Source organism: Phaseolus vulgaris, chromosome 8 (genome assembly GCF_051622355.1).
Source record: "Phaseolus vulgaris cultivar YP4 chromosome 8, ASM5162235v1, whole genome shotgun sequence".
NCBI classification, from domain to species: Eukaryota; Viridiplantae; Streptophyta; class Magnoliopsida; order Fabales; family Fabaceae; genus Phaseolus; species Phaseolus vulgaris.
Window position 1 is genome coordinate 7,855,801 of NC_143505.1, and position 16,562 is coordinate 7,872,362.

At 35.6% G+C, this 16,562-nt stretch overlaps 3 protein-coding genes across 3 annotated transcripts; all 3 read left to right on the top strand.

The window, feature by feature from the left end:
* Positions 1-5,664: 5,664 nt before the first annotated feature.
* Positions 5,665-8,044, top strand: LOC137825560 (uncharacterized). Its single transcript, XM_090294347.1, has 3 exons — positions 5,665-5,796; positions 6,535-6,591; positions 7,307-8,044. Exon 3 carries the CDS (start codon positions 7,339-7,341, stop codon positions 7,924-7,926), a length of 588 nt encoding a protein of 195 aa, XP_090150473.1. The 5' UTR covers positions 5,665-5,796; positions 6,535-6,591; positions 7,307-7,338; the 3' UTR covers positions 7,927-8,044.
* A 1,018-nt stretch (positions 8,045-9,062) lies between these two features.
* On the top strand, positions 9,063-10,006 carry LOC137826274 (uncharacterized). Its single transcript, XM_068632182.2, has one exon. It carries the CDS (start codon positions 9,147-9,149, stop codon positions 9,813-9,815), a length of 669 nt encoding a protein of 222 aa, XP_068488283.1. The 5' UTR covers positions 9,063-9,146; the 3' UTR covers positions 9,816-10,006.
* A 3,885-nt stretch (positions 10,007-13,891) lies between these two features.
* CML42 (calmodulin like 42) lies at positions 13,892-15,012 on the top strand. The gene has a single exon (XM_068631698.2). It carries the CDS (start codon positions 14,168-14,170, stop codon positions 14,714-14,716), a length of 549 nt encoding a protein of 182 aa, XP_068487799.1. The 5' UTR covers positions 13,892-14,167; the 3' UTR covers positions 14,717-15,012.
* Positions 15,013-16,562: the final 1,550 nt, after the last annotated feature.

Sequence of the window (16,562 nt, forward strand, 5' to 3'; positions counted from 1 at the left end):
TTTACCCACCTTATTTTCTCTATCTTCTAATTCCTCTCTTAGTGGTGTCCCCCTTAGAGGTTGTCAATATCGAAAAAAAATATTTATCTAAGAGTTGCATATAGAACTTTTCTTGCTAGAGGGAGATTTTAGGGAGGTTATGACCTCTTTTCCTCCTAGTGGGGTAGTTGTTATGGAGACTTCTTTAGTAGTGGTAGTTGATCATATCACGGTTGAACTTAAATCCAAAATAAGCGAAAGCATAAAATACCCAACCATAAGGGTATGACACATGCTAAATCAAGTACCCTTAAAGGATGTGAAAAGACAAGTTTCACCTTATCTTGAATTTCAAGTACAAGTCGGTACTCAATAAGGTTGATGCATTTCCCTTTTCAGTATACCTCAAAGGGATTATATGCATGAGAGTGAGGTTCAAGTGTAACCCTAACCCTAATAATAACATACCATGTCATTTATAATTTATTTTGCCTTCTAAGTGCTTGATAAATATTCAAAAAAAGTTCTATTTGTGTTTTGCATAGTTTTAATTCCTTAAACATTGACACAATTTATGAAAGTATTCTTTTGTCTAAAATAGTTACCAATTACAATTGTTACTGTGTATTCCACAAGAGCTTTAGAAGAACGATAATTACTTACTATTTACTATTATGCAATTGGTACACCTGACATTAATGAATTGTGATAACACTGAGCTTTGATTCAGTCACACATATAAGGTTTCCTCTCTTATTTGAAGGAAATAATTCCCTTTAACTCATATAAGTGGCGTTTCAACCATAATGTCCTAATACCAACTCCTTGTGACACATATACATGTAAGCTAGTTGTGTTAAAACTTTGGCTCTATCAATTACTTTGAATCATGTAAAGTTATGATGGTGAGGTGCATGATCATTATGTACTATTAAAAAGACACTTTTATTGGCAATGCTTGTTTGTTGAGTGAATTCAATATTTAGAGAAGGTAATGGTTCATCATGAGCTTTCCATGTTGACCAAATCTGAGGATAATGAAATGTTGACACATCAAGCATTTATATTCAAGAGGAATATGGAAAAAATGAAGAAGAAGAACAAATATCTTACCATCAACCTTTCAGATCTATTGATGCCTGGTTTTTAGAACCCGGATTCTTAGCAATGGTGAAGGAGAAATGGGACTCTTATTCTGTGCAGGGTAACTACTTTTCTAGGTTAAAGGACAAGCTGAAGAACCTTAAGGCGGGCCTAAAGGTATGGAATCGTGATGTGTTCGGATGCATGGAAACAAATAAGGAAAATATTCTGAAGGAGATTGATGATCTTGATACCCAAGATGACTATGCTGACCTCGATGATTGCGCGAAGCAAAAAAGATGGGAGCTCTTAAGCCAGTTAAGGGCACTTGACCACAAGATTGAGTCTTTGAGCAGACAAAAAGCTCGAACAAAGTGGCTGAAGCACGGGGACAGAAACTCAAAATATTACCATGCAACAATAAGGTGGAGAAGACTTATAAACGAGGTTAAAGGCGTTGAGGTTGGGAATCAATGGTGTGAGGAACCAGAAGTTGAGACAAAGGAAGCCAAAAAGTTATTCGAAGAAAGATTTCAAGCTACAACTGACTTTGGGGTTAGACTCGGTAATGTAGATTTTAAAACTCTATCCCCGGTATGTAGCAATAGGTTGATTGCAAGCTTCACAGAGGAAGAAATCAAGACTGCGGTGTGGGAGTGTGATGGTTCAAAAAGCCTTGGCCCGGATGGGTTCAATTTCAATTTTTTAAAGAATTGTTGGGATTTTCTCAAAAAAGATATTATGGATGCAATTCATCACTTCGAAGCTACAGGGTGTGTTCCAAAGGGTTGTAATGCCTCCTTCATTGCCCTTGTTCCCAAAATAAGAGAGCCCTTAACTCTAGATCAGTATAGACCTATCTCCCTGGTGGGTGCTATCTATAAGATTATAACCAAGGTTCTAGCAGGCCGTATCAAGAGTGTTCTACCTACGATTATCGATGTTAGCCAATCAGCTTTTTTGAAGGGTAGAGGTTTGTTAGACACTGTGTTGGTGGCAAATGAGGTTGTTGAAGACCTAAGGAGGTATGGGAAGAGAGGAGTTTGTTTGAAGGTGGATTATGAGAAGGCATATGACTCGGTAATGTGGGCTTTTCTTCTTGATATGCTCAACAGGTTGGGTTTTCACAGCAAATGGATTAGTTGGATTAAAGGATGCCTAGGGTCCTCATCTGTATCGGTTCTGGTTAATGGATGCCCCAAGGAGGAATTTAAACCCTCTAGAGGGTTAAGACAAGGTGACCCCCTTGCACCGTTCCTCTTTCTTATTGTGGTTGAAGGGTTATCTGGGCTTGTTAGACAAGCAAATAAACTGAAGATTCTTAATGGGGTGAAGGTGGAGAGATGCAAGGCTGAAGTTTGTGTTTCACAATTTGTTGATGACATACTTTTTATGTGTGATGATTCTTATAGAAACATTATTACTATTAAAGCTATTTTAAGGGACTTCGAGATTGCTTCTGGGCCGAAGGTAAATTTCCACAAATCAAAGCTAGCTGGCATAAACATTGAGCGTAATTCCCTCGCCCTTTATGCTAAAACCTTGAATTGCACACTCATGAGGGTACCATTTAAATACTTGGGTTTGGAGGTGGGGGGTAATCCAAGGAAGAAGCAGTTTTGGGAACCAATTGTGTCTAAGATTAATGCTAAATTGAGTGCGTGGAAAGGGAGGTTCTTGTCTATGGCAGGAAGAATTTGTTTAATCAAGTCGGTTATAACCGTTGTACCTCTCTTTTACTTATCTTTCTTCAAAGCTCCAGTCTCAGTGTATAATCGCATTGCTAGTATCCAGAGGAGGTTCCTTTGGGGGTGGGCTAGAGATAAAAGACCCATCTCTTGGGTTAGTTGGGAAAATGTCTGTAAACCAATGGAAGAAGGTGGTCTGGGGATCAAAGACATAAGAAAATTTAACTACGCTCTGCTGGCAAAATGGAAATGGAGGTTAGCAAGTAATGAAGAAGGAAAATGGAAGGATATCCTAGTTTCTAAATATGGTGTGGGCTTTGGGCAAAGGCAGATCCACCAGAAATTCCAGTCCTGGTGGTGGAGAGATCTGTCAAAGGTTAGTGGGGAAGACAATGAAGCAGGGTGGGTCCAAAAAAGCTCTGTGTCGGAAGGTTGGATCTGGAAATAAAGCAAGATTTTGAGAGGACACGTGGGTTGGAATGAATAATCTCTTATCCCAGTATCCTAGACTATTCTCTCTGTCTCTGGATCAGGGCTTGACGGTGGGTGAGGTAGGAAGTTGGGAAGAATCAGTGTGGTGCTGGAGATTAAGGTGGAAGAGGGAAGGGTTTGAATGGGAAACTACACAAGAACTTGAACTTCATAGGAGTATATCCATGAGTTCTCTTAATAGGGAGGAACAAGATGTCCTTGAATGGGGTGGGGATCCTTCTGGTGAGTTTACGGTTAAGTCTGCGTACAAATGCTTGGAAAACCATGCGCCAATTTGGCCTGAGGGCTTCTTCAAACAGTTGTGGCAGGTCAAAGCACTCCCCAATGCTCTGACCACTGCATGGAGGGTCTTGTTGGACAAAATGCCAACTCGTAGTAGTTTGAGTAGAAGAGGAGTGTTAGTTGGAACCACGGGATGCGCGTTATGCCAAGGTTCGGTAGAAACCTCTCACCACCTTTTTTTGGAATGCATAGTAGCACAACAGGTGTGGTTTTTGTGTCTAAGGTGGATGGGGATTTTGTTTGTCCAACATAAGGACTTGAAGGTTCACTTTGAAAACTTTCACCTGGTACACTTGAACACAAAGCAAAACCTTGTGTGGAAAGGTTTGTGGGTGACAGCTATGAGAGGAATATGGGAACAAAGAAACCTAGTCATTTTCAAGCAGGGGAAGCCTGATGCGGAAGAGATCTTTCACCGGGCACAACTCAACTCTTGGCTTTGGTTGAAAAACAGAGTATACAATTTTAACTTCTCATTCTCAAATTGGATCTTAAACCCTGAGCTATGTGTTAAGAGTTATAGATGAAGCACTCTGTTGTCAAGAGGCAATCCCTGGATCTGTGGTAGATGCTCGGTTACAAGCATGGAGTGTGGAGTTTGTTCGTTTTCAAGGTGGTGTTGTTGAGGAAGCTTAGAGGCTTGTTTTATCAAAGTGCGGTTCTGCCATTGTAAGGAGGGGTGAAGGTATAGGTGACAGGCAGGTTCCCCTTGGCTTGGTTGAGCTGGTGGTTACTATACCGGTCCTGGTCATCATGGCTTGTGATTTTGCAATAGCTCTTGTATGAACTTTGGAGGTATCGGCATTGCTGATATGTTGGTTCTGCTATAAAAACACTGCACTTGGTTTTATTTTTTTGGTTTGAGGCATATGCTGCTTTCTATGGTCAAGTTGCTGACAATGTTTGGTAGATGCATGGTGGTATGTAGTGATTCAGGAAGCAAATGCAGCAAGGTCCGGGGATCTTTTAGTCTTTGCTCTTCATGGTTATGTTGTGCTGGTCACACCTAGCTGTTAGCATGTTTTCTTTAGCAGTCTTCCCTCGCCACCAGGCTTTTGTTTTGTGCTGGTTTTATGCGGATTCAGGTTTTGGGACTGAGTATCTTTAACTAGTTTTAAGGTTTTGAGTTAAGTGGCGTGTCGCTTAACTTTGCTCTAATTGTTGAATGCTTAATTAGGAGTCTTTATGTATAAGGTTGGAACACTCCTAAAGTGTTTCTTTTAAATTCTATTAATTCATTGCTGATAATATATATATATATATATATATATATTACCATCAAAATTGAGGGAGTCAATAAGAAATTGGAGGAGACTAACAAAGATGTAAGGTTGCTGAGAAAAGTGCTATAACAAGAGAAGATATAGGAGTCCAACAAGACCATGGTTGTCTTGAAACCAAACTTGTTCAATTAGTTGCTGGAAGCATTTAAGGTTAAGAGAAGGATCTTAAGAATGCTATACATCAAATTGTCCTTTTCTGCCCAAAGATATAAAGTTTTTTAACTTAATAAAAGATGTTATGGAGTACAAGTCTATTGACAAGACACCTCCCTCTTAGGTTTTGTATCTTTGATATATGTAAATGAAAAATATTTTATCTAAGCATTATTTTGAATTGATTGTTTCGCCAAAACTTTTTTACTACTTAGAACATTTTGAATTGGAAAAAAACATTTATTCAATTTAGACTTTTGTTTTTGGAAAGTAATTATTTAAAATATAAATAATATCACGTTTAAATATGAAGTATAATCTAGTGCTTATGATTATAAATGTTTGCAATGTTCCTACATTTGATTGAGTTAAACTTCAAACAGTGTGATACAAAGATTAATCCTCATTAATACGCTCATACGAGGGCAAATAATAAATAATAATATTCTAAAATTAGTAAACTATCCATAAAATGACTATCACACCAATTCAATATACATGAATAGTTAAATATAATTTAATAATGAAAACCAAAATGGCACTTGTCCAAATCTTATAAGAATTTATGTGCTTCAAAATTGTCATAAGACTAGAATAGAAAATGCAAACTCAATTGCTGATAACTAAATTTTATCTGTTATTGGTTAAATTGAATTGTTAATTTCTAGCCACCAATAATAGCTTTGTTGAAGCAATTGGCAAACCGCACCTCTGAAGCTACCTTCGGGTTTGCCAATTTGTATATTCAAATCAAATCTTGCAGTTTCTATTGGATTACATTTTAAGGGGTCTCAACATTTGTGAAAGGACCTCTTCCATTCAACATCAATCAACAGGTACTTATATGAATCACGTTTTCATGTTATGTAACTGTTGCAATCACATCTCGTTTTCGTCAATGTCATTATGTTAAGCAAGCTAAATAGACTGAATTTGAATTTGTTCAAGCGATTTGTTGCATTGCACATGATCTTGTTTGGAATAGACATCAAGAATTTGGTTCTCAGTGTCGTCAATCGTGGACACGGAACAGAACAATAATGGACAAGAAAAGTAATAGTAACATAACGTGTTGGAAACTATGATGTTTCATGTTATCAAAACCTGCATCTGTGTATACGAATCAATGTGGGGGTAGTCCCATCAAATTTTGTTTTATTGGGGGCAAGTCATGTGCATCATTTTCAGATGCATGGTTTGCTTGATTGTTTGGAAAAGGTAGGTAATTTCCTCCTCGGAAAACTTTGACAAATTCAAATCTTTGCTGGTTTTGATTCGTCATTGGTGTTAATCATAATAACCCCTGAAGCTTAAAAAATCAGGGTGTGTTATTTGTTTACCTTTTTTTCAGAAATCACCTCCGTTTTCATTTGAATCCACAAGCAATCCAAGCTTTGTTTCTCACCAGCCAAGATAATTAAATACGTTTTTATTTCATACTCTCTTTTCTGTTTGTATAGACACTCAGACACACAAATGTACAAATATGATGTTTAATATATAAAAATTGAGGCTTCCACTATTACACTATTGTACCAAACCTCATACTATACAATGTTTACTTTCAAATACAGTTGGTTGGGAGAGGTGCTTTTGACAACCGAACTTCCTCACAAAACATTTGCTGTCAGGTAAGCCAAATGCTTAATATTGTACTGTATTTAATCATTACAATGTGCTTGTGTTATCTTGTTAACTATCATATCATATTTTCATATAGATTACAAGATTTCCAATATCTTTCTTTTGTTCAAGAAGATTATAAATTAGTATTTTAATTTCTAAATTACAAATACCTTAAACATGAGTCACTGTCTCTTTTACTTTAAATGAAACTTTATAGACAAGGGAAATAGAACAAGCAAAGACATAAGAAAAATAGATATTTTGACAGGTTCTTAAACCAGGAAAACAAGCAAAGTGACAAATAGATAGGACAAAAAAACAAAATGGTGAGTCTCTGAAGAAATCAAGAAATCTGATGTGCTCTTAATAGACAAAACAATAAGAGAGTAGATTATCTGGCTTTGGACTTTCTTATATATGATAATTGCAAGGGTGTTTGATCCTCTGATTCAAAGAGAAACCAAGAATATGAATACTAGTATTGGATTGGAACATTTGGTCATGCTTGGTGTAATTCTGAATTTGAATATACATATATCTCATCTCACATGAACTTGCTTAGTATATAGGTTATCATACTGTTATACATGTTTATGTGCATATAGATAAATTGGTACAAGGCTTTCTCAATTTGCATTTGAGGCAGAAATGATGGTTCTTAAGATTCATACAGTTGAAATTATACTAAAATTCCAAGAAATATATTGCATGATGATGTAGATCCTCTCTGGTATAAGAAGGAAAAAGGCAGAATGGGATCTGGCAGCAAATGCAGAAAGACCACATGCCTGGTGGTAACATTATGTCTAGTGATTGCAATTTTGTTGGTATTGGTGCTCTTGGCATTCACAGTGTTCAAACCACATCCTCCTATCACCACAGTGGACACAGTGAAGGTTGAGGACATGAGCCTTGGCATGGACATATTTAGCATGAGTGTGAATGTGAATGTGTCATTGGATGTGGGTGTTTCAGTTACCAACAGAAATAAGTTTGGATTGGAGTACCACAATAGCTCTGCACAACTCTACTATAGGGGGCAATTGATTGGAGAAGGCCCTATCCCCAATGGAGAGATATCAGGAGAGGAAACTAAAGGAATAAACTTGACACTCACTATTATGGCTGATCGTTTGGCCTCCAACACTGAGGTCACCAAAGACATTGCATCAGGTTCAATGCCCCTCAACACCTTAGTGAGATTGTTTGGCATGGTCAAAGTCATGGGCTTTATCAGATTCCATGTGGCTTCTACCTCATCTTGTGATTTCGCCCTCAATATTTCCAATAGAACAATCATTGGCAATACGTGCATATCCAAGACAGAGCTTTCAAGTTGATTTCTATTTAGAGAAGGGAGAAAAGAAAAATAAGAAAGAACAAAACAACTTAATTATGTAATCTTTCAAACACTCACCTCTGCAGAGGTTCTCTCAATTCCATATGTTCTCATCTCAATCATCTTTCTTTTTCATTCATCTATTTTCTCCCACTGTCACCTATGTGACAGAAGATTTTTGTTTAGAAAAATATCCAAAACTGATGTAAACACATTTTACCAACAGTGAAAACTGAACAAATGAGAGAAATGTTACCTCAACATCACAATTATTATATTATACTTTAACTTTACCTGTTTGGGAAATAAAAATTGAACAAACTACCTACTAAAATGTGTGCTTTTATTTTTTTTCACTAACTATGCCCTTATATAAAGGATTTTGTTTTTTTTTATAAAATAACTTTTCTACCAATATACTCTTAATTACTTTAAATTTTTTACTCAATCACTCGATAAATCGTAAATACTGTAAATTCTCTTGTGAAAATCGAAAATTAATAAAATAATTTATGTATTATTAGTCTCTCCACATATTAATCCATTAATTGAGTGAAGATAATGAGACATTAATTTGAAAAAGTAATATAAATTAATAAAGAATTTATGAACACAGATTAAATAAACTAATTTATTAGTTCTTGTGGATTAGTGAAAATAAGTAGAGAGATAAAAAAAAGTAAAAATAATTTAAGAAAAATAATGTCCAAAAATCCTTATTTTATAAATTTGATTGTTATTTTTTAAATATAGTAATTAAAAATAGTACCAAAAATAGTTAAAAAGTCGTATTTAGTTTTTTTTCAGTGTATTTTTTTTAAACAAAACTTGAATGCTGACATTCGAATATGCACATTTAATAAAATTAATAAAAATTAAATTGTAATTATAAAACATGATAAAATTTTTGAATTTTTTGAATTTGAGATATAGATGAATATAAAAGAGAGTCTTACTTACTGTAGTTATGACAGTTGGGACACGGCATGGCTTACCGCGCATTAAGTTGAGTCTGCAATTCTTCATACCACTAATTAATAGTGAGCATTCAAAGCATTGGACCCCCACAACTACCAACCACCTTAAGATATAGTAATTAGTACATTATTATTAATATGGTTGAGGAACTCATATATAGGCCATTCATGGCTAACTAAATCCCATTTCTAGATCTAATCTTCACACTTCCCTGTGTTTAGCTACCTCTCTTGGGCCACCATAATGTCCGAATTAACACCAAAACAAGGAGAGATCATCACAGAATCACAAAACAAGCAGGACCATGAGCAAGTGGTGGTGATTTCACAGAAAAAGCTTAAGAGAAGACTGTGTTTAATGGTCACTGGGGCACTGTTGTTACTGCTCATTGTGCTGGTCATAGTGGCAATTATCTTGGCCTTAACCTTGTTCAAGACCAAAGACCCAAGGACTCAACTTGTGGCTGCCACTTTGGAGGGTATAAGTCCCCGTGTCACATTTCCTGCCATTGACATACAAATCAATGTCACTCTTGATCTCAAGGTCCAGGTTGAGAACAGAAACCGTGCTAGTTTCAAGCATGAAGGGGGAAAGAGTGTGTTGCTGTATAAAGGAAAAGAAGTTGGAGAGACATACATATACCCTGGTTTGATTCCTTCAAGGGGGTCTGCAATACTTTCATGCAGACTCACACTTCAAGCGGATGAACTAGCTTCCAACTTGACCACTTTTTTCGAGGATGTAATGGATGGAGATATCTCTATGGACACCGTTACTAGGATTCCTGGAAAAGTTACCTTCCTCGGATTCATAAAAAAACATATTGTTGCTAAGTCCTTTTGCCAGTTCACTGTTAGTATTCCTAACTTCAAGATTACAAACCAGAATTGCAAGAATAAGGCCAAGTTATGAAGCAGATTTCTAGATGGTCGTTTTGATAGTTCATACTTTAGTTTCTCACTATGAGGAGGTTGTTACATAAATAATAGTTACACAGTACATGTTAATGTTTAGTTGTATGCTTGTCTATTAAAAGTTGGTTTCAGTTTTGTAACCTTTGAGAATACTGTTTCCGGGAGTATATTTATATCCTAGCTTGTTAATTCCGTTCTTTGAATAGTGATGTGATTCCATGCAAAAAAGGGAAAATCTTCTTCAAAGAAAGAGGTCTGAAATCTTGTTTTTGCATGTGATTCAATGCTATAAAACTCCCCTTTAGAATTACAGATCAAGCTTGGCTTCAGTTTTTCTGTGACAACATTTTGATTAACCGAGTCCTTTTGCGATAGACATATCTGATAATGGTTACACTTTAAATTGAGTAAACTTTGTTTCAAACTATATATAAATAACCAAACTTGAGTCACTAGTGATAACAACAAAACTTGTACTATTATTCGCACGCCTAAAGTTTATGTCTAGAGTAGCAAATTTTGTATGTCTTGAGTTCCCAATGAAGGGGTTGGGTTCATATCTCCATTGAGTAAAAATGAGGCTTCTTAGTTTACCTCACTTGGAAGTATGAGCCATATTTGAGTGGTGACGAGTGAAGAAGAGATTCTGCATAATTCAGTAGATCTAGGATTTTCATGTTCAACTATATCAAAGGAGAGATCAAAATTAATTCATGAAGCCACATTACTACTTAATCAATTCCTCAGGGTGCATTATAGTCCAGGTGCCATGTTACCTGACCAGGAAAAAAGGGGTCATAAACACATGTTGGAGACCACCCATTTACCATTATCAACAAAGTTGTAACAAAAGCAAGGATGCTGCTAGCTCTAGCTAAAGGTATCTGGAGAAGTTCCTAAACATTAGATAGAGCATTTAGGGTTTAGGGTACCCTTTATAGATGCAGCAATAGCTGTGATCAAGGTCTCTTTATGTGAGATATACACATTGCTGTTACTTGCACCCAATTCTCTTGAAGTGTTTGATCCTATCTACTATCAATTTGCTAACTCTTGCGTTGTTAAGTTTATTATTTTGCCATATAGGTCAATGTTAGTTGTCAACTGATGTTTACTCAGTGTTTTCTTCGTTAACAATAACACGTTAAATATGATTTTTTTGTCCGATGAATATCAACTTGTTTACTTAAGTTAATGTTATTTTTCAATTCAATAATAAACTTTAACTTTAACTCAATTTTATAAAAATTATTTTATTTTATAAAGTTTGCATTTAGTTATTAGAACTATTTTTTAACTTATTGCAACTAGCAAGTTTTTTTTTATCATTGTCAATAAATTTTTTTTACAATCATTACAAGAAAATTATTAAATATAAATTAATTTTAAAATAAAAAAGAATTAGTTGTTATATTGACAAATTAGAGACTATTTAAGAGACTAAAATAATTTTTTATTTTTAAATTAGTTTCTATTATTGTTAAATAGTTTCTAGATTGGTATCTAATTAGCTACCAAGATTTTAAATACCAATTATTTAGATTTTGTACCGGTACGAGGAGAGGTCGGGAACCACCCGACTGCCCGATGCCGTGTCAGCCTGACCGAGACCAAGGGAACCTAGCCAAAACCTTAGAAGACTTGGCCGAACGGCCGGTGGCCGAAACCTTTGCAGACTTGGCCGGATGGCCGAGACCCCTTGAAGACTTAGCCGAGCAACCGAGACTGTTGAAGACTCAACTGAGACGGCCGAAGGACACGAGTATTTGGCCGATGGCCGGCCCTCACCATGAGAATTTGGCCGATGGCCGAACCCCATTACAATTAACGCTCAAACCGAGATCAGTGAAGCTGATCCATCATCAATGATTAGGTAATGCAACCCTAAGCGGTATCCACCTCGATAAACGGGCCCAACAAGGTAGGCCCACTAGAATAATATAAATAGCACGCATTTCAAGGAGTAAGGTATGTCATTATTACTGTTCACCTACCTGAGAGCTAACCACCCGCTTTACTGACTTGAGCGTCGGAGTGCCTTCGCAGGTACCCCCACCATCCGGTGTTCACCCGACGACCGAGTCCCGAGTGCCGAAAGATAAGCAGAAGGAAGAGAAGGATCCCAGTTCATCACTCAGCCACCTGCCCGACCGAAGGAAGGAGAAGAAGACTTCAACAGTTTTCTAGGTCCCATCTCCCTAGCAGGAACAGATTCTAAATTTGACAGCAAAAACGTTTGTAACTAATTAAATACCAATTTAAAAAACTATTTAACAATAATATAAACTAATTTAGAAACTAATTTTTTTTTAAACTCTGATTTAAAACTTGCGGATGATCCAAGTTACTCTTTGTAAAGTTATGCCTATATACCATCGTCATGTTTGGATAATTTATAAAAGAAAATAAGTTTTGCCACAAAATAAAATTCATTTGTATAGAAGTTATTTATATAAATATATTATTTTTTCTCAAAATTTTATTTAAACTTTTACCTAAATTAATTTTATTTTATAAAGATTTATTTTATTTCCCTATAAAGTTTGATCTGTCGCATTCTTGGGTTAGTCATAATGGGTTTTGGTGAGAATGGGCCAACTTTTGGGCTGTTTTTGATCCATCGTTCACACATTCTTGAATCGTACGACTACGTTTTGTTTAAACTCCGTTACAACGAATACGTCCTTAAGTATAAATAAGACAAGTGAGAATTCAAATATGGCATATGAATTCAATAAATGTGTTAGATGAAGAACTTGACCAAAGCTTCATTTATGACTTTAAGTCTTTCGTCTCCCAAGTCAATGACCCATTTTGAAAACCTAACTCAACTCAACCCTTTCGTTTCATCTAGATGAGGAAAAATTAAAACTCAAGTGGCCTTATCGAAGTCAACGATGACCCATTAAAGCCATCGTTGTAAACCATTTTTAATATAACCAACTTGACATTTTCCATCCCTTCTCTTCCTTTTATTCATTTATTTATTATTTTCTACTCTATATCATACCACTTGTAATTTATTAAGAAGACAAAATCACATATTTATGCAAAGAAACTTTTTAAAAAACAAATATATATAACCATGCAAAGTGCTTTTTCTTAAAGAGAAATAATTTTAGGAGTCGTCTCTTTCAATTCATATTTTCACTTATTTTTAAATTGAATTTCAACACTTTCTTTTAAAGTGGAAATAATTAACCTTGAATAATTAGAAATCTAGAATACAAGTTATATACTAAAAATACTTATATATTCCAATTTGTAACCATATAAAAATAAACACTTATTATGTGTAATATTATATTTTAATTTTTTGTATTTCTAAATTTATACTTTTTTCGTCCCTAAAGTATATATTTACCATGCAATCAAATAACTAAATTTATACTTCTGAAGGTATTTTACGTGGGAGTATGAGGAGTTTTTTAAGCCTTTTTTGCGTTTCTTGACGTTTAGACTGTTTTGGTTGTTGAATTTTATGGAGTTATATATGTTTTGGAGGAACTCAAAAGTTGGGACTTACTAATGTCTGGTTGGAATGTGACTTTGTCTTGGTTTTTGTTGCGTTTACTGCTAGGACAAATGTTCCTTGGATGCTTTGTAATCAATGGAATAATTGTCTTAATTACTATGGAAAAATCAGGTTTAGGGTTACTCATATTTTCGTGAACGAAATGCATGTGCTGATAAGTTGACTAATTTAGGATTTATTCATAGAGAATCATTTCATTGGTATAATAAACTTCCATCTAGTATGTTCTTAGAATTATTTATTAATAGATATAGTTTACTTATGTATCGTTTTTGTTAACATATGAGTTTTGGTCTAGTCTCCCATATTTTTGTATTTTTATTTATTTATTTTTAATAATATTTTTTTTTTATGTGATGACAAATAATTGTTGTTATTTGAGGTGTTAGTCTACCTGAGATGTCAAATAGCATAGTGATGCGTAATATGAAAGTTTTTTATATAAAAAAAATAACAAATTGATGTATTGTATAAAGTAAGGTTATGGATGAATATGTAAAAGTTGGTGTATATATAAGTTACCATAAATAGAAGCAGTGGAATAAAGAAGGAATGGAGAAAGGGTCGTGAAGAACGGAAAGGAAGGAAGAGTCCCCTTTGGCAGGCCACCGAACACGCGTTGTCTCATATAATATAGGATACAGCTAAACCACAAAGATTAAGGAACATCCCTACAACAAACGAGAAGACACAGCAACGTTAATTGTTAATTTTAACGAACAAACACGAATCTATGATCTGTTAATCCAATTCCCTCAACTACGACTCTCAATAACTCTCCTCCACCAGCAGCCACTCCGCAGGGTGCATCTGGGATGGTAATGGGACCGGAGAAGATCGCCCTCGCCGCGCCCTCCTCCTCCTTCCGCCTCCGCTGCAAGAGCCTCAACTCGCTCCGCCTCCGCCGCATTTTCGACATGTTCGACAAGAACGGGGACTGCATGATCACGGTGGCCGAGATCAGCCAGGCGCTGAGCCTCCTGGGCCTGGAGGCGGACATGAGCGAGCTGGAGACCATGACGCAGTCTTACATCCGCCCCGGGAACGAGGGCCTGACCTACGACGACTTCGTGAGCCTGCACGAGTCCCTAGGGGACACCTACTTCGGCTTCGTCCAGACCGAAGAAGAGGAGCAGCAGGAGTCGGACCTCTGGGAGGCCTTCAAGGTCTTCGACGAGAACGGCGACGGCTACATCTCCGCCAGGGAGCTCCAGGTCGTCCTCGGCAAACTCGGCCTCGTCGAGGGCAACATGATAGACAATGTCCAACGCATGATTGGCTCTGTTGATAAGAACCACGATGGCCGCGTTGATTTCTACGAGTTCAAGGAGATGATGCGCGCCACCATTCTCCCCACTTCTTGATTCCTTGTAGTTCTAATTGTAATTCTATCAGTTTTTTTTTTCCATGCTAGGGCTTCCAACCTTCGTTTGTAGGCGATTGATTAACTAGTCTCTTTTCGCAAACAAACTCACTAGTCGATTCACTTCTTTATGTGATTGTAATATTTCCTTCTTACACTGTTCAATCTCGTAGGTGTCTCTCAATGTTGCAGGATGCACTTAAATACCGTCATCTGGATCCACATGTTAAACTAAAAAGTTTTTTCTGCATTCAAGTTAGTGTTTGGAAATCAGAATAATACATGTTCTATGAAAAACGTATCTTTCTAGGTGGTACTCAGCTATTTATAAAAGTGAGCGAGAACAATATTCATGTTTAACATAAATTATCAAGACATTTTAGGTTAATCTCGTCTTAAACTAATATTATGAACTCACTAGACTACAAATTGGTTTTTAATCAATATTTAGATTAGTTTGTCATTTTAGGTTTTCGACATGTTCTCAATCTTACTAGGACCACGGTTGGCCGTCTCAGCTATGCACAGAACACAAGGGGATAAGTTTTAAGTCTTTAAGAGCTTAAGTTTGTTTAGTAATGATAAATTCCCAATTTAAATTTTTTATACAGTTACAACTTCCAATATTATTATTTTAATATTTTTTTATACAGTTTAATTCAAAACTTACAAACTTGACAAATTATTTTATGAATCACAAATAATACATCTACATCATTCACAAATCTTGACAAATTTTCCCTTCATTTCTCAGCATCCTTTTCTTAATCCAAAATAATCTTACCTTTCATTCATTTTCACCTCAAATTCCCTCACTCAAATCCATTTTCAGATCAAACAAGTGACACATTCTTCATTGAGGATTACGACTCATGGGCTCACATGATACAATGTCCAACTTATTATGATTGCACAACCAGACTATTCATATTTATCAAAAACTACATTCGACGAACCAATTAAGTATGGTGGGCTCATAATGTATTGCTGACCTAACACTTATTTTTGAAAAAAAAAGGTAGATCCATTTTCATGATTTCAATAATAAATCCAAAGTTCAACAAAAAAAAGTGTTTCTTTCAACAATTTTAATCATTAAAATTAATTTGAGATGAAGTTTATTAAAAATATTGGTATAATTTTTAAAAATAAATAAATTTTAATTCTCTTATTAAATTTTTAATTTTGTGAGTAAATAAGTAAAGGTTATATTGTACTTAATTTGTTTTAACCAAATTTATTCACTGCAAAATAAGTGGTTTTAGAGTAAGTAAAATACGAATACCAATTGATTTGTTGATATTAAAGTATGATTAGTGTGTTTTACATCGGTTAAAAAACTCACGCTTTATGATTGAAAGCTATTAAATCTTGTATCAACATATGGAGGGGACATTATGATGGAAGAAAGTTAAGCTCAGGTCCAACCACTAGGTCCATGGCAAGGAAGATACAAGAAGACTGAGACTCTGTTACTGATGGCAAAGACACCCTCCTATACATGTTAAAAAATGTTATAACCTAATGTAGTATTTTATAGTAGAATTTATTTTCTTGCCATAAGTAGAATATGAATTTTACTTGTATTTTTTTTCTTAATTGTAATTAGGGTTGAATTAGGCACCTAAAAATCAACCTAGGTTAAATCAGGGTTTCTAGAAAACTCCAAAATCAACCTAGGCCGGTCATAAACTTAAAAAAAGTCACATGAAACACACATTGGTCATGCTTGCCTTGTGACTCCAAAATAGGCGCCATTTTCAAACCTAATATTTTTGAATTTTCCCACCCATTACTTTGAACAATGGTCGGACCTCTACTTTATATAAAGAGGTGCTTGACTCTCA